At 47.1% G+C, this 18889-nt stretch overlaps 1 protein-coding gene across 11 annotated transcripts in view; it reads left to right on the top strand.

Annotated features, from left to right (window-relative positions):
- Positions 1 to 18889, top strand: part of Mylk (myosin light chain kinase) — a 244422-nt gene that overhangs the window by 184655 nt on the left and 40878 nt on the right. For all 11 annotated transcript variants that reach the window (XM_058583501.1, XM_058583500.1, XM_046458049.2 and 8 more), the window contains 4 exons: positions 8308 to 8358; positions 9336 to 9463; positions 11512 to 11665; positions 18425 to 18727. In XM_058583501.1, coding sequence (XP_058439484.1) covers positions 8308 to 8358; positions 9336 to 9463; positions 11512 to 11665; positions 18425 to 18727 — 636 coding nt within the window. The remainder of the gene's footprint in view (positions 1 to 8307; positions 8359 to 9335; positions 9464 to 11511; positions 11666 to 18424; positions 18728 to 18889) is intronic.

Raw genomic sequence — 18889 nt, 5'->3', positions numbered from 1 at the left:
CAGGAAGAACCTAGGGGCACCCTGCTGGCCCTGCTGCCCAACCATCTTGAGCTGCCTCCTTCACAAATATCCTGATGTTCTATGTCTTGGGGGTTTGGGAATGGGTGTTTGCGTTAACCAGAGGAGCTATGTCCCCCTAGAACCTTCCTAATGTGAAGGAAGGTGAGTGGAAAATTTGCCCAGAGATTTTCATTCTAGGAAAACAACCAATATTTCTTCTCAAATCTATAAGGACACACTGGAAGAAGGCCAGAGCATGCGGAAGGGGAAGGGGCCTTGAACGTGCCCCAGTGCTGGGCAGCAGGATTCAGCCTTCTTGGAGTAGGTGCTCACTTCACTCCACCCAGCCCGTGTCCCTTTCAGGAGCCTTTTGCAGAAAGTGAATGCCGATTTGGGGAATTGTGAAGGGTTTGATGCCTATTTTTAGTTAACTACTTAAAAAGGGAAATGTCCCCAGAGAGGCAGAGATCCAGGGACCTGCCTGTACCCAAGGCCATTTAGTGCTAGCTCCCTAATTCTCCTCTCAGACTTTTCACTCTTGGCAGGGATGCACTTATGTCTTCAGGTTGAGTGGTCTGTAGACTGTGAGACACTGATTCCCTCTCTTCCAGGACAGAAGAAAAGTTCTGGAGGTGGGGGTTAGTTTAGACTTGGTCAGTCTGGACCAGAAGCAAAAGTCAGATTACCTGATGTCAGACATGAGGAAGCTGCTTTCCCCAGCCCTGCCCCAGCTTTCCCATGAGGCTTTCAAATTTGATGCTTTGATATGTGATTATTTTATTGGGCTACTTCACTTCCAAACTCCCTCTCCTGTCTACTGAGGAGGGCTTAACACCTAGTCATTTTGATCTAGAAGGTGACAGAACAGAGACTTCTCCTTGTCACAGAAAGTTGCACAAGGAATCCCAGGGCTCTTCTCTCTCTCAACATCAGAGCCCAGGACTAGGGTGGGGTAATCCTTGGGAATTCCAAGATAACAGAGACCTTTGGGGTTCCACTCATTCCTTGAATAGCTACTTGTCAAGCATGTGCCAGGTATCGTGCTAAGCACCAGGGATACAGAAGGGACCCTATTGTTGTCCTTAGGCAACTTGCTGTAATACATGCTTATCAGGAGCTGATTTTTTTCTTAATTTTTTAAATTTGTTTTAATTAGTTATACATGACAGTAAAATGAATTTATGCACTTTGATATATCATACATAGCAAACATAGATGGGTTATATTTTCTCATTTTTCTGATTGTACACGTTGTAGAATCACATCAGTCATATGTACATAAGGTAATAATGTCTGTTCCATTCTACTATCATTCCTATCCCCACCTCCCCTCTCCTCCCCTCCTTTCACCCTCCTCTATCTCATCTAAGATAACACTATTCTTCCCTATTGCCTCCCCCGCTTGTGAATTAGCATCCACATATCAGAGAAAACATTTGGCCTTGGTTTTGGGGGGATTTTTATTTTGCTTAGCATGATAGTCTCCAACTTCAGGAGCTGATTTTGGCAATGGCAGTGCATTGGATGAGCATTGTGGGACATGAACCCAGCCTGGTGGTAGCAATGACTGAGCTGAGACCTGTCTGAAGAATGTGCAAGAGTCAGCCCAGGGAGGGGGCCCCAGCATGTACAAGGAGCTGAAGGCAAAAGGCTGGTGTTGCAGAAACCAAAAGAAATTCAATGTAGAATATAGAGCACTGCCACCCAGGGGACTGTGCAGGGACCATGCATGGCACCTGGAAGCCTGGAATCTATTTTTAACAAGTTCTCCAGGTGATCACAATACATGCTAAATTGTGAGAACCATGGATATTGAGTACAGAGGGCATAATGGAGGTGCTCCCCAAGAGGGTGCAATGGGAAAGAAGGATGAAGATGGAAGCCAGGGATAGCTCAGGGCCCTTATCAGGTCAGGTGGGCTTGGTCCTGAGTGGCAGTGGGTAGCCACTGGAGAGATTTTAGTCACTGGAATGACTTCAGATTTTTATTTGAGAAAGACAACTTTTTTGGGGGTGACCGATGTGTTAGGACAAGGCTGGGAGACCAGAGGCCTAGGGGTGGTACCCTTTGGACTGGGTGACAATGAAGGGCATGTGGGCAAATTGAGCAGGTATTTAGTTGATGAAATCAGTGGGCATTTGTGAGTAGATATGGCCTTGGAAAGATGAGGTCAGGAGCAGTTTGGAAAGAAGATCCTGGATATGGTTTTGGCAATGTGGGCTTGCAGTATGTTTGGCATCTCCCGAGGAGATGATGGTTGGGTGGTTGGATGCAGAGGTGTGGACTCAGGAAACGGGAAAATGTGGATAGGAGAGGGTGATAGAAAAGAAGACTAAGTACCCAGAAAGTTTGAGGGGGACAGGCTGTGCCAGGAGAAGTGTGTTGTCTGGGGCTTCCTGCCTCTTGGAGGTGCCTGAGCCCCTCCTCAGAGGGGCAAACTTCGTGACAAGTTAGAGGGGGATCTGCCTTCCTCACCCAACTCCCTGTGGCTAGTAGCCAACATGGAATTTGCAAAATGGTTGAATTTCATTTTCCTTCTAGGATGTTCCTCTATGATAGTGGTGGGTATATAAAGGTTGGATTATTGGAGACGGGGACAAGAGGCAAAGGACCAGCAGAAATAATAAAATAATAAGCCTTAATCCAGAGAAGAGGAAACTGGGTAGTAACCCAAGAAGTACTAAGAGTTTGGGCATCTGGACCAGCAAGAGGATCCAAATTGGGGAGAAGGAGCACAGGGTGCTGCATGGAAGCCTCATGTAGGTGCAAAGCTCAACTGATCTATAGGTGGCCCGCTAAGTAGTTGAAGGAGCTACAGAAGAAGCAGAGAAATCCTCTGGGGATCTGTTTGTTTGGGAAAGAGGGATGAAGGGGGCGGGGGAAGGGCTGGTGGTAGAGCATGCACTGTATGCTCTGTTTTCTTTATAACAGATTTTATTTATGTTTCTCGCATCTTTTAAATATGGAAACTGAAGCTCTAAGAAGTTAAATAACAAGTTTTAAGCCGCACAGCTTAGTGAGTGACAAGCAGTACTGAACCCAAGTCTAGCTCCAGAGCTTGTGGCCCCTCTGCAGTTCTGTAGGACAGAGAAGGATTCCAAAGACCTGGGTTGGAGCAGAGCCTCAGCCTTAGCTGGAGAAGAAAGCAGCCAGACACCAGATGGCAGGAGGCTGTGGTCCTATTTCTAGCCAGGCCATGCCTGGTTCTGTGAACTTGGCAAGCCACCTGACTTTTAGGAGACTCCATCTCCTCCATGAAATGAAAGCAGGTGAGATGCCCTACTTGTGTGTGTTTGGAGTAAGAACCATATGGGGAACTCCTTCTGAAAGAAATGGTGTTTTAGAATTCAATGACTCTGCTTCCCTGTGAGCCCAGAACATCATTAATGGATTCCAGCAGATGGTCATATAAAATATGGATAGCATACAGAACATTTTTAACATTTAAAATTGTTGTTACTGATAGGAATCAAACCAGCTTCAAATGCTAGCCAACTCAAACAGTGTAGTTCCAAATTTATAGAACAAACAAAAATACAGCCTTCAATCTTATTTAACTGTAACATTGAAAGATCCCTATTAGTTAGGACTCTACTTGTAGCTGCATATGTTAACCCAGAGCCACCAAGCATAGGGTATGACTTAGGAATCTGATTTCCTGCTGCCCCATCTCCTTGTGAGCTCCCAGCTCCCCACGCAGGGACTATCAACCTCCTTCCCCCACCCCACCCTGCCAGAGCTCATCTATAAGCATTATGTTCTGGGACTGCCATAGAAAGGCACCATGTGCTGAGTGCTTTAAACAATAGAAATTTGCTTTCTTGAAGTTCTGGAGGCCAGAAATCCAATATCAAGGTCTCTCTCCTTGTCTTGTAGATGGCCATCTTCTCCCTGTATTGTCGCATGATCTGTGTGTGTATGTGTGTGTGTGCATGTGCCCCCAGTTAGTTGGTGTTTCTTTTTCTCTCCTTCATGCTCTTCCCATGCCACCCCCTGACTCCCCACATATCCCCGCTGCCACTTCCCTCCTTCTTATAAGGACACAAGTCAGATGGGATTAGGGCCCACTCTTGTGGCCTATTTTAACATAATCACCTTTTTAAAGGCCCTGTCTTCAAATATAAGTCACATTTTTAGGAACTGGGGTTAGGGCTTCAAGGTATGAATTTGGGGAATGCTATCCAACCCATAATAGTTCCCACCACTGCCCCCCACTCAGTTCCTAAGAGAAGGCCTCTTCCTCCTGAGAAAGTCAGATCATCTTTGGTAGACGCCCTCTCTCCTTCCCTCTAAGCCTCGACTTCCCAGCAGCCCAGGGTGAAGGAGGGCAGGGACTCTGTGGCTTGGCCAGTCATGGGAGTCCACAGTTGGCTTTTCCATGCTCTTCCTCTCTAGCATCTTTATGTTCTCCTACCCTCTCCCCTAAGTCCTGGCCTTCTGTCTTCTAACCTGTCCTCTTCTCTCACTTCAGGAGAGTCTTTGGCTTGGCATTTCCCATTCTGTCACCCTAGTCCTCTTCTCTTTTGGAGCCCCTTCCCACAGTCTGTCCTCCACCCTTCTGTGGTGGTATTCCTCCTACTAGTCTCAGGTGCTTCCACAGACCCATCTCCATGCAGCTCCTCACGGGGAGCCCCCACCTGGGATCAGACCTGGCCCCTTCTCATCTTTCATCTCATTCCTGCCCCCAAACAACCAACCCAGCTTCACAGTTCCCTCGTTGATCACAGGTTTTATTCTGAAAGCTTTCTTTTCTGGTCTCCACCAACCTCTCTCTAGAATTCTGATCCTGGGCTTCTAGCCTACATACACATTGATTCTTTCATCCACCAAATTCACTTGACTAAGCCAAACATATTTTACTCCTAGATACCATATTCCTTCAAAATAATTTTCCCCATCTATCTAAGCAAGAAACCTTAAAGTAATCCTTCTACCTCCCTCTGTTTCTCAATTGTATTATTTTTTTCTGTGTGAGCCCTGATCAGTGCCTTCTGGGATTAGGCAGTGGCCTCCTAACAGGATACCCTTGTCTTCCAGGTGCCAGAACCACCTGTAGGGGACTTTGAGCCCAGTCTAAGGGAAGTTTCTGTGAGAACTCCCTATTCACAAGGACAAAGGCCTAACTCTCAAACTTGGCATTTGAGACCAGCACTGTCCTGTACAACTTTCTGTAATGGTGAGAGTGTTCTGTCTGCACAGTGTGAGAGCTATTACCCATGTGTGGCTCTTGAGCACTCTAAATGTGACTAGTGTAACATGGTAGCCATATTTTTAATTTTCTTTGTGACAATATCTTCACACCATTGGACTCTGTTACCAGCCCTGCCCTCAAGACACCCTCCACCATACACCACCCTGCTCTCCGCTCAAAGCCCTGTCTGCTGCTGACCTGGGAGCTCTTCCTTCCCTAGTCCCCAGGTCCTTCTCATGCCCCACAGCCTTTTGACCAGGTCCCCAGCCCACAGTGTTGTGTCTGTCTTCTGCGTAAACAACCACACTGACTAGCACATTTTTAAAATTATTATCTCTGTTTAACTTTTCTTTTTGTTTTAGTCAGCTCTTTCGCTGCTGTGACTAAAAGACCCCACCAGAACAATTGTAGAGAAGGAAAAGTTTATTTAAGGGCTCACAGTTTCAGAGGTCTCAATCCGTAGACAGTGGGCTCCATTCCTCAGGGCCTCAGGTGAGGCAGGAACAACATGGCAGAAGAATGTGGCAGAGGAAGCTCACATGGTGATCAGGAAACAGAGAGAGAGAGACTCCACTTGCCAGGTGCAAATATATATCCCAAAGCCACACCCCAGTTCCCACCTCCTCTAGCCACACCCTAATACTTCAGTTATCACTCAGTGAATCCCTATCAGGGGATTAATTCACTGATTGGGTTAAGTCTCTAACAACCTAAATTATTTCTCTTCTGAACTTTCTTGCATCGTCTCACCCATGAGCTTTTGGGGGACACCTCACAATCAAACCATAACCTTTTGAAATAATTTCAGACTTTGAGAAAAATTACAAAATGAGTACAAATAATTCTTACATACCCTTCATTCAGATTCCTCAGATATTAACATTTTACTGTTTAGTTTTTCCTATGTCCTTTCCCTCTCTTTTTCTCATCTCTCTCCTTACCTCCCCCCCCACATATACATATACATACATGTATATACATATACTTATGTTTTATGAGCAGTTTGAAAGAAAGTGGCATCCATAATACTCATACACGTCAATATTTCAGTGTGGATTTTCCCTAAAAACAGGGATAATTTCTTATAAATACACAGTTTGATGGTTAAAATAGGAAACTAACACTGATACAATACCATTATCTTATTTATTGACCTTATTCAAGTGTTGCCAAATGTCCTATAAATATCCTTTATGGCAAAAGGTTTAAAAACAAGACATAAAAAAAGCCCTTCCAGCTGTATACACATCCTAATAGTCAGGGCGTTGAAGATAAGCCTTGACTAAGATTACATAGTTTGGTTTGCCCCCAAAACCCCGGCAGGAGTGTACTGGTTGGCATTTGCCTGGCACATAGAAGACCCTCTGATTTGGGAGAAGGGTGGATGGAGAATTAGCGCAGTGAGCCAGGGTGAACCTGGGGAAGCAGGCCTCGACCTGGGCCTAGCCACGTAGTTGTAGCCATCAGCTCCGTGTTCTCAGGGTGCTTCTGTTGGTTTGCCTCCTTTGGGCAGCCATCCTGGGGAATTCAGTCAGGTGGCAGGCTCTTCCCTCTGTAGAAATGCATGGCTCATCTTTCATGCAGTTAGCTAAGCTGCCTGTGGTCACCAGCAGCTCCACAGCCAGCCCAGGACATGGTGCTGATGCTCTGTAGTCCTCAGAGGTGAAGCTACATAGTTGTGTAATTGTTAAAAGTAACTCACTCAAACAGTTATCAAGGGCCTAATGTGTGCCAGGCACACTGGGTATGTGGCAGTAAGCAAAGAAAAATCCTTGCCCTCAGAAAGCGTACACTTTAGTGGGTGGGAACTGCTAACAGCAAATAAGTATATGGCTAGTCACATGGTACCTGGAGGGGATAGTTCCTCAATGTAGAGCTGGTAAGGAGGTCAGAGGCTGCAATTTGTAGAGAGTGGCAACGGACAGTCTCATGGGTGAAATGGCTTTCCCATTTTTTTTATTAAGGTGTAATTTCCCTGTAGTAGTCTTCATCCTTTCAAGTGCACAGTTCTGTGAGCCTTGACAAACTTGTATAATCACATGATGACTACCCCAGTCCAGATAAGAATTCTGTCGCCTCTGTGCCCTTTGATAGTCAGCCCTCCCACCCCATCTCTGGCAGCCATTGATCTGTTCTCTGTCCTTATAGTTTTGCCTTTTCTAGAATATCATATACATAGAATTACACAGCACAAAACCTTTAGAATCTGGTTTCTCATAGCTGTAATTCCTCCGTGTTGTATGTACCCACAGTTTGTTCCTTTTTGTTGGTGAGAAGTATTTCATTGTATCACTGTTCCATGACCATCCATTCTCCAGTTGAGGGACACTGGCATATCTTCTGATTTGGGCAGTTATATATATGGCCACTGTAAGCTTCACAAGCAGGTGTTTGTGTGCATGTACATTTACAGTCACTTCAATAATATGGTTAAAGGACTTTTGAGCAAAGATCCGAAAGAGATATGAAAACAAGCTATGAAAATAGTTGAGGATATGTCTGCCTATGTACCATATTACTTGCCTATGTACCATATTACTTAGCCAAGTGGATAGATTTGTACTGTACAACTTTTCTTTTTGAGTCATTTTTCTTATTTGAGTTATTTAGAGAAAGTAGGGTAGGAAGAGAGGATGCCATTCATTCATTGATCTATTCAACAAACATTAAAAAAAAAAAAAAAAAAAAGAAGCCACCAGTCCACAGTCTGTGACCCAAAGGAAGCCTGGGATCCTTGGATCCACACCAAAGGCTAATTTTAGTTGCTTTATCTGACATAATTTCCTCTATGGCAGTTTCCTGAAAGTTAGGGTAAGAGAGTAGTTTGTCAGTTTGGGGTTATCTTCTATGAATAGGACTATGGCTTCAGCATTTTTTGAGTTTTTTATCTCATTGGAGGCTCCAGGGACTCTTCCAGAGGCCCCTGAGAACTCACGTCCATTTGATTATGAGGTTGTTTGTAGGAGAAGCTCAGGGAGATGTCTGGAGAGACATATTCAAATGAGGGTTCCCCCCAGATGAGGGGCCAGTGGGCAAGACAGCATCCTCCCAGGATTCAGGGGCTTTGTGGAAAAACAGAGCAGACAGAAAATAACTTGTGAACATTTTCATTTCAGGTGATGCAACTGTGAAAAAGAAACCTGCCCCCAAGACACCTCCGAAGGCAGGTAATTAGTCACAGCCCCACCTGGGGCCAGGCAGTCATCTGCCAGGGGGCTTTCCTTTACCCTACTAGACTGGCCTACTGGGTATAAGATCAGAAGACCCTTCCTCAGTTCAAACTCTACATTTATCAAGCGGAATCTGCTCCTTGAACAGGGCCTCTGGCCAGCCTGGTGCCTGGGCCTCTTTCCTGCTGCATCCTTCCCTTGTAGACATAGCAGCTCTCTCATCCCTTCAGCGAAATTCTGCCACACCCTCCGCCCTCTGCTCTGCCCCCATGTGGAGGACCCACTTTGTGCTGCTTCTGTTTCGTACTCTGATATGTCTTTGTTTACAGACTCCCTGACTGTTCTCCACGGAAGGGTGTGAAGTGCATTGATCCTGTCAGCTAGATGGTCCAGGAGTCAGATGGCAGGGCACTAGCAAATTAATAACTGAATGAGTTAAGCCTGGTGAGGAGCACTGGGCACAGGGGCTGCAATTTGTAGAGGGCGACTAGGGATGATCTCATGGGTGAAATGGCTTCTTCCCACTTTTTGTATTAAGGTGTAATTTCCCTGCAGTATTCTTCACCCTTTCTAGTGCACTGTCCTGTGAGCCTTGACAAACTTGAACAATCACATGATGACCACTCCATTAGCTCCAAACCCACGAACAGTCTCCTGTAGAATGTAGGGTATAAGATGTAGATTCAAACAACTGGGGTGAGATGCAAATTCCAATGTGACCAATAAGTGGAGAATTATGGCATATAAATTGTGTGGGTCACACCAAAGGAAATCAGGATAAAGAAAAGAATAAACCTAGCTTGTCCCTGAGCTCAGATATTCTGGAACAAGGGTCAGCGCCCTCAGTGTTAGCCTGAGGGTTCTGGAAGGCAAGGGAGGAGCCAGCATCCCAGCATAGATAGTAAGTGACATCAGTGAGGCCAGAAGGCCTGGGATCTCCTCCATCTTGCTCATTTTCTGCCTGTCCTCTCTAGCTATGCCTCCTCAGATCATCCAGTTTCCCGAGGACCAAAAGGTGCGTGCAGGAGAGTCGGTGGAGCTGTACGGGAAAGTGACTGGCACCCAGCCCATCACCTGTACCTGGATGAAGTTCAGAAAGCAGGTCAGTAACAGGAGGGGGTGGCCTGAAGACAACTCATAGCCCCTGAGCCAAAAGGAGTGAGAAATGTTTTTCATCAGTTTAGAGAGACACCCCCCCGACACACACCTACCCATCATCCACCCACCAAACCTAAGTTTTACTAACAGTTTCTTCCAAGTTTACCAAAATCCCTGCTTTATAGATAATTTGTAAAATAAAACTACTCGTGGGTCTCATCCCATCATGGTATCTGCCTAGAATCCCATTCAGAGTCAGGAAAATTAAACCAAGACCTCAGATGACGGCTCAGATACCATGAGCTCTGTGTAATCCCGTACTAGTCTGCTGATTCCTTCTGTGATAACGGCTTAAACTTGCCACAGGCTGAAAAAATCAAGGTGTTCAGAGAGTAAATTATATATTGAATAGAATTTTGGCTCTCAGACTAGGACTTACAATGATGATTCCTGTGGAAAAGTGTTTTGAATTTCCAACGAGCTTTTAAAAGAACTTGGGGGACCCAGCCTTTCCACCACTGCCGCATGGGTAGTGTGTGCCCATGTGTGTGATCAGCAGAGGTCCTGGAATGGTGGGCTGGCTCTGGATCAGGAGCCCTACAGAAGGTCTTCTATTGCTCATTTCCATGCCATTCAAATTGCTCTAGGCTCAGCAATAAGCTGCTAGTATCAGGGAGGACTGTAGGATGGGAATCAGAGATGGAGACGGAAAGCTGGCCTTTGGCATCCCAAGGGGACATCGGCCCTGGCTTGTCTGGGCTACTATTATCTGAAATAAGACAGAATATCATCCCTTTTCAGAGACACCTGGCCAAGTCCCAGCTCTGTCCATCAGTGTTGGGAATGTTCTGTGTCTGTGCTGAACACAGAGGTGCCACTGTCCCTGTGTGGCTGTTGAGCAGTGAGGTGTGGCTAGCATCCAAGGAACTAAGTTTTTGATTTCAACTAATTAAAGATTGTTAAACAATTTTGTTGAGATATAATTCATGTAGTATAAAAATTCATCCTTTTAAAGTATACAATTCAGTAGTTTTGACAGATTCCTAAGGTTGTACAAGCATCATTATCTAATCCTCACCCTTACTCACTTTAAGTTCCAGGCTCATCAGCAGCCATTCCTTCCCTTCCTCCCGCCTCTGACAATGCTACCCTGGGTTCTGTCACCATACACTTGCCTATTCTGGACATTCATTTAAGTGGAATCAGACAATATATCACCTTTTGTGTCTGGATTTTGTGTGTGTGTGGTGCTGGGGATTGAACCCAGGGCCTCACACATGCTAGGCAAGTGCTATAACACCAATCCCCACCCCAGCCCTTCTTGTAGGGAGATGGGTCCTGGGGATTGTACCCATGGGTGTTTCACTACTAAACTATATCCCCAGATTTTAAAATATTTTTTAAAATATTTTACTTTGTGACAGGGTCTTGCTAAGTTGCTGAGGCTAGCCTCGAACTTGCAATCCTCCTGCCTCAGCCTTCCAAGTTGCTGGGCTTACAAGTGTGCACCACCAGGCTTATCTTAGATGTTTGTTTGTGTTTTCTTTCTTAGCGTAAAGTTTTCAAAGCTCGCCAATGTTGTAGCATGAATCAGTACATTATTTCTTTTTATAGATGAATAATAAAGACCACATTTTGTTATCCCATTCATCAGTTGATGGATATTTGATCTGTTTCCACTTCATTGAAACTTAAATAGCCACGTGTAGATCTCAGCCACTGCATTGGTCAGCACAGCAGAGGCGGGAGCCCACTAGGGTGTGTTTTGTGGCTGCCCTGGCTCAGATGCAGTCTATCATCCCACCCCGGAGTGGTAGCAAGAGACTTGTCCCCTCCTGAGCTAGCTGAGATAGATTGTCCACCATGCCCATCCCTGACCTGGACACCCTCAGGGAGCCTGAGGTGGGAGAGGAGGGATTTAGGGGGAACTCAGAGACAAGATGGAGCCCCCCACAGCTTGTCCAGCAGTGTCTCTTGGAGTAAGAGCCAGGGAGGAGCCCTCTTCCTTTCCTGGCCCAAGTCTCCAGCGGCTGCTCCACCCTCCATCACCAGATCCAGGAGTCCGAGAACATCAAGGTGGAGAACAGCGAGACTGGCAGCAAGCTCACCATCCTGGCTGCACGCCAGGAGCACTGCGGCTGCTACACGCTGCTGGTGGAGAACAAGCTGGGCAGCAGGCAGGCCCAGGTCAACCTCACTGTCGTGGGTGAGTCTGGACACTGGGTGGCATGGAGGTTGGGGGATAGGGTAGGCTGTGAGCCCAGGCGGGATGCCCAAACCTCAGGATCTCACCACGGTCCCATCTTTCTCTTTGCCCATGGCCTTTGTCCCCTAGCCTCCCCTTTCCTAGCTCTTACACTATTTCTGTCCTTCAAGCTGGCGCAGAGCTCTAGACCCTGCCCTCACCCCCACCCCCAGCACCATTTCTTCCTATGAGGCCCCTCCTGGCTTCCCCATCTTTCTGAACACTGGAGATCCTGGGCCCCTCCACTTCTCACTCCCTCCTGATGGCCTTTAATGCCTTCTCCTTCGTGTCTGCTACCATCTGTGTCCCCTTAAAAAATCCCCACCTGGATTCAGTGCTCCCTTCCAACTTCACTGCTCCTGGGTCTGACTTCGGGATGCCACAAACTCAAGGTTAGACTCCAGGCTCAGCTAAGACAGTGCTGTCCTTGTCTCTGGCCAGCATTGTTTCTCAAGCTCCTCCCCCCGCAGGCCTCGGCCTCTCACTCTGAGATCCAGGACATCAGGCATGAATTTCCTCAACTTCGTGATCCCATACCTCCAGGAGTCTACTTCTGTCCCACCATTACTTCACCCTCCAGGCTCTGGGGTGGCCCACCTTGGTTGCACTTGAGGCTGCCCCCTTATCCTGTGCTCTAGATCCCAGGTTCTTGGAGATCCACCTCCCTGCTTCTCCTTTATATTCCACCTCTCTGCTCTACTGATTTCTCCCACAGCCCACAGATGTGGCCATCTTAGCCAAACACACAGGCATGTAATATTTCGTCTTGCTGTAGTCCCCTGCCCCCCATCTTCCTCTCCTGTCTCCCATCACCCCTTTGGGCGAACCCTTTGCAGGGTCAGCTTCTTCACCCCTAGCGCTCTTCAGCCCCTCACACCTCACCCCCATACTCCATTAGTCTGCGGGGCCTGCTCTTCTGAGAGTCCTCCTAATCCGAACTCCCTTTTCCTCATCTCCAACACCCTGTAATAAGTTGAGTCCCTTTCCAGACCGATTCTCAACTCATCTTCCTCTTTCCTAATCAGTTTTCAAGCCCTGGCCAGCTCTCTCCTAAAACACCAAAATCACTCTCTTAACTGCTCCTCACCATTAGCCATGCTCAGCTCCATCAGTCTTGGCTTTTCAAGGGGCAGGTGCTCAGCACAGCAGAGGAACAAACAGATGAAGGAGCGACAGGTGGAGAGTAGACCGTGTCTTGTGCCTGTGTGGGCCTTTGCATGTTGAGCTCATGAAAGCCTTTGAACTGGTGTTCACTGATGTATTTAATGAGACTTGTTGTCGGTTTTGCATTTGTTCTTGGCTTTCAAGTTTATGGGGTACTTTTGTGAAAATTAGAAAAAGAAACCCCCTGGGCAAAGTGTAAATGCTGCACCCTTAGGGTTCATGGCTGGGCCTCAGGGAGCAGAGGTTGACCTCAACCCCTCCGCTGGACCCTTATGCCATGCACAAAATTCTCAACTGTGCATTACCCTTAACTTTGACTAGTCCTGCTAGCTAGACTTCCCCATGTGTGTTCCTGGTGCACACACCAATGGGCATGCAGAACATGCATGTTCTGCATGTTCTGAGAACAGGACTCATGTGGCTATAGTGCTTGGAACTCTTCCCCTGGAATCTCTCTATGGAAGTATCCAGACATTAGGTTGGAAGCTGGAGAAGGGGACTCTAAAGGACTTTTGTAACCCCGACATTCTATGGTGCCCTGACTTGGATCCCAATTGCCCTTCTTCATCCTCATCTCATATGCTTAGGACTTAGGACTTAGGTGGACAGGGATGCTTCCAGCCTTACCGAGGGGAAACGGAAGACTGGTAACAAATAACAGTGCATCAGGGACCACATGGAAGCTGGATCTTGAGCACTCAGATACCTGTCCTCCAGATACTACTTATGGGTGTGTGAATGGGTACAGAATGTCCCCAAATATGAAGGAAGCCTCTGTCTAGAAAATTCATCTAGAGGGTGATGTGCAGGCTTTTGGAGAAACGTCCGCATACCAGGAAGGTGCTGACATCAGTTCCCCCATTTTTTCCACACTGAGCCTTGGGAAACCCTGCCGCATCTCCCTCCAGGACCTGAGCAGCTGGGGAAGAGGGAGTCTTTTCCACCCAGGTGAATAGGGAAGATAGGAGGACAAAGGACAAAGGTGGGGAGACAAGTGGCGTGGCCAATGAACTTGCCCAAAGCACATACTAGAACAGACCATGGGTTGCAGACCCAGTGAGGCTCCCTAGATGGGAAGAACCCCCTAGAAGACCACTGGACACCAGGGTCCCAGGAGAGAGGATTCACCCCGTCTGGTCTGCATTTCTCTGTTTGCCTTCTCTCCTGCCCTCCCCTCCCCATGCCTCTGTCTCTGCCCATGCTCTCCTCCATCTACTTCTGTCATTCTGGCCCATTTCCCCTTTTCCTTTTCTTCCTCTGACCCCTTTGATTCCTTAGGTCAGGAGTTTGGGATCTGAGAGGAGAATGGGTTCCTCATTCCTAAAGGGGGAAAAGGATCCTCTCCTCACTCTTTCTCTCTTTTGCGACTCCAGGTGCTTATTTCCTTAATTTCCCCCAAGGAGTCAGGAACTTTGGGGGATTGGTCCCGAGAGCTGTATGTTTAGAGCAGTATCTGAAAGTTGGCTTGGCCCTGCTCCCGAGTCCTATCAGCCAGCATCAGCTTCCACTCTTCCTTGGTGTTCCTGCTCATCTGTCCTGCTTGGGTAACGGGGCTCAACAGCTTTGAACTGTTTTTCTGGAACCAGCGCCCCCACCCCCATCCTGGCCACCCCCGCGTGGTGCCATACACTCCCCTCCTCCATCCCCACTGCATGGGCTACAGTTGTGCCCTTTTATGGTTGAGTTTCTTATTCTCCGTGGCCAGTGCTGACAGGGCCATTGGTGTGGCTGCCCGCCAGCTGGCAGAAGTAGCATGCTAAATGCCGTCCTGGGAGGGGAATGGAATGGAGAGCAGGGCTTTCTGTCTGCCTCCCCCTCGCAGGGCTAAGAATAGAATTGCTCAATAAAATGAGGACTTGCATTGATGGGAGCAGCGAAGCCGCATTCATTCAGGGCCCATGAATTTAGAATTAGTCCAAAATAAACCAGGACTAAGCTGATTTACCTGTGTGTATCCAGGGACAGCTGTGTATTATCTCATCAGCGTTTATTAAGTAGACGTGAAATGTAAATGAGATAAAACAGGAATTGCTCGGCCTGCTCCGGACAGTTTTCAAGCACTTTAGAAGCATCTATTTACCGGCCAACTAAATAAGGCCAGTTCAATGCAACTTCCACTTGTTAGCAGTAAACTTCTTTTATGGCATGTTCTTTGAAGAACTAGTTTCTTTGCAGATATTCTATTATTCCTATTTTTAAAACAATAATAAAAACTAGCCTTTCCCTCAGTTAGTTTCAATGAGTGATGCTTAGCTATTTTGGAGGCTTATTATTATTTTAAGAGGCAGCCCAGGAATTTGAGATGCTCTGTCTCTTCCTGCCCCTGACCCCTGGTCTGCTGCCTGAGGGAGGAGGGAGGGCTGTTCCAGGAGGAGGGAGTGAGCCGCAGATCCAGATGGATTCCTTACCTTCACTCACCCAGCACCAGAAAAATAGGTCTCTTTGAATAACTTTAAAAGAGAAAAAACAAAACAGAGAGAACCCCAAATGCCCAATAATCCCCAAATACCATCTGAGTTTGGAACTTGCATGATTTACAAGAGATTTCCCTTCATAATGCCTGGCTTGAGCTAAGTAAAATGCTTTCTTGATCTCCTCCTACCCTAGCCTGGAAAGTACCAAGCCCTGAAGCAGGGTCCTGAGGCTTTGTGGAATCTCCTTTTGGCTCTGTCCCTGACTAGCTGGGTTTCCTTGGTGAGCAGAGTGCCTTAGCCTCTGAGGGTGAGGATGATCCATGTAGATGACCATGGGGGGCCCTGCCAATAGCTGCTGGATTCAGCACCAGTGGAAAGATGTCCAGGCAGGTTAGGCCCAGCCACAGATGGACTTCACATGGGCACCCACAGAGAGGGCAAGGGCAGATTCTCCAGTGGGAAGCTTCACAGACAGGATCCTCTGTTTTCCCCAGAAATAAGAACATTTGCTGAGCACAGAATCCTGAAGCTGGTACCATGAGGGACCCTTTTCTTAGAAGCAATTCCCATTCTGTCAGTCAAGTCTCCAGGGAAGCCTGGGAGAATTCTGAGGAAGTGTGGGGCTCCTGGCCGCAGACACTGAGCCAGCCACCCCTTGGCCAGGCGCTGCCCAGCACGTCTTTCCCACACTGTGTCTGTCTTTGGCGTGGAGGCTTATGGGAGCATGCTGATCCATCCTGAGGGTTCTCACCTCTGGCCAGCTCAGCCTCTGTGTGGGGTCTGTAGGTACAAAGAACAGAAAACATGAGGCACAGCCTGTGGCTCTAAGGAGGCTCCCAATCTTGTAAGACTTCAGAGCTGGGTCTTTTCTGACCCTCTTCATTGGGCACCAATTATGTGGTGAAGTTTCACTTGGAATTAAACCCTCCCTCCCCAAATTTTGTATCTTCTCTTGTGCTATAGGAGGTGAACTATATACTAAGTAAGTTAGAGACCCCTGTAATAGGAAAGGTCCAAATACTACCTCTGATACAATGCTCATTCCTCCAACTTGTCTTTTCTTGGTCAAAACAGAAGGGAGAAAATTTGCCCATGGAGTGTATCTGCATTCAGGGACACCCTCCATAACCAGCTGTGTCCAGTCACATGTCTCCCAGGCACTGGGGTAGGGCACTGAGCGTTTCATCTCTCTGTAGGCTTTTTTACTTCCTTAGCTGGTCTTGAGAAGACTTGAACCACTTGCTGCTAAGAGAGTTTAGAGTAATAAACATCTTAGCCAACACCAGAAATGTTTCTAAAAAGACCAATATATCTTTCAGAACAAACAGTTTTTCTAAGAGAACATATTAAACAACCAGTGAAAGTGGTTCCATCACACGTCTCCAGCATGGCTGCAACACTGGGAAGTGGCTCTGACAAGCTCCCAGAATCATTCTCAGGGCAAGATCCAGGTTTGGGTTGTTGGGGACAGATTTGGATTTTGAGCTGGAATGTGAAGAAGCAGAGCTGGGGAGGGGCGAGAACGACTATGTAAATATAAGAATATGTATTTGTATGTGTGCATCCTTGTGTACGTACACACAAGCAGAGTTTTCTTCCCTCTGCCTGGTCACGGGGTCATTTGCAGGAATTCCCTTTGGCCTTCCCGTCTAGCTGGGGTGGGAGAGTAGAAGTCAAGTAGTTTACTTGTCTGCATTTGTTTCCACGATCCTTGCAAAAACCCCTAAGAGATAGGTACATATTAACACCATTTTCCAAATGAGAAAGACAGACAAACAGGTCTCAAATTTACTAGGGTTCACATATTTATAAATCCACATAGCATTGTTTAAATTGCCAGTTTGTGAGGCTCCATGAACTCAAACTGTACTCTGGGGATGAGGGGATTATCTCTACTTAACACACATATCTGTAACCAACCATCTACAGAAACTAAATCTGAAAAATAGGAGTTTTGTTCAGATATGCAACTAACAACAACAACAACAACAAATCATCAAAACTCAAGAATCTCATTAAAGTGTTAACTACCATGGTTTGACCTAAAATTGGCAGCCTTACTGGTTCTGAGCCCAGATCACCTGAAGGGAAATGCTGGCTAGCCCAGAGGGCCACTTCTTATTAGTGTCCTCAGCCTTATTTCCTGTCCCTTAGTCAGGAATCGCTGGGATTTGCTATTGCAGTTCGCTTTTGAAATTCTTTGTGTCATTATACACCAATCCTATGAGAACAGAGAGGGAGAGCAGGGACTGGAGGTGTAGCTCTGTGGTACAGCGCATGCTTAGCATGCATAGGCAGGAGGCCCTGACTTCAATCCCCAGCACCAAAAGCAAAGCAAAACAACAACAAAACAAAAGAGGTAGGTAGGGGTGATTTGTTGTGTGCTATAAAATTAGAACAAAACTCCTGTAACAGAGATAGCAATGACTAGTCAAGGACTTCCTAAGAACTTCTCACAACAACCTTGTGACTCAGATGCTATTACTATCTGCATTATCCCAATGAAGAAACTGAGGCAGAGCAGTTAAAAGCTACCGGAGCAGGTCTGTGTTCCAACCTGAATCTGTGTGACTTCAGAGCTCAACCACTATGGTATCTGGTCCCTCTGTGGGGTGGATGTTTCTCAAGTTCTAGAGAAAGTGGAGGCAGACCTTTGGTTATGTCACAGGTCACTGGCCTCTGACATGAAGGACACACACACACCCTCAACTCTCGCCCAATACATATTTTTGATGGGAAATAGTCCACGCCTCCTAAGCAGCTTCCTCAATCTGTTTACTCTGAAAAATATGTTTATGACTTGAGCAGACTACAGGAAATCATGACTTGTCGTTTGGAAAATTAGCCAGAAAAAGTTTTTTTCCAAGCAAGTAGGTATGTGTGGGGCTTTCTGTGCTGTCGATGAGAAATGAGAACCAGAATAGGTCCCTCCACGTGGATTCACAAGGCTGCTTCTCCCCACAACAGAGCTAATTCAAGAATGTTCTTGGGCTGGGGATGTAGGTCAGTGGTAGAGCACTACATGTGCCTACATGTGGGAGGCCCTGCACCATCCCCAGCACCATAAAAAAGAGGAGGAAAAAGAATGTTTTTCCCTGCAGCTCTGGAGAGTTTGGGTGATATTTGCTTCTCTAATCCCCAGATAAGCCAGACCCCCCAGCTGGCACGCCTTGCGCCTCTGATATCCGGAGCTCCTCGCTCACCCTGTCCTGGTACGGCTCTTCATATGATGGGGGCAGTGCCGTACAGTCCTACAGTGTTGAGATCTGGGACTCAGTGGACAAGACGTGGAAGGAACTAGCCACATGCCGCAGCACCTCTTTTAACGTCCAGGAACTGCTGCCTGACCGCGAGTACAAGTTCCGCGTGCGAGCAATCAATGTCTACGGAACCAGTGAGCCGAGCCAGGAGTCTGAGCTCACAGCCGTGGGAGAGAAACCGGAGGGTAGGCTACTCCACCTTTTGCCCATTTGAGATGAGTGTGCATGAATGAGCTTAAGTGTGTAAAGACTGTGCCGAGAGGGGTGCACAGGAAGGATGAAACATGAGCGATGGCTGGTGGGGCCTTTCGTGGCCTTGATTTCTAAGGTTGTGATGCTGATTCATA

Source organism: Marmota monax, unplaced genomic scaffold, assembly GCF_021218885.2.
Source record: "Marmota monax isolate L192 unplaced genomic scaffold, Marmota_monax_Labrador192_F-V1.1 WCK01_AAM20220418_F8-fsc00052, whole genome shotgun sequence".
Lineage (NCBI taxonomy): Eukaryota > Metazoa > Chordata > Mammalia > Rodentia > Sciuridae > Marmota > Marmota monax.
Note: the sequence above shows the minus strand (reverse complement) of the source record. Positions and strands in the feature narration are given on the sequence as shown.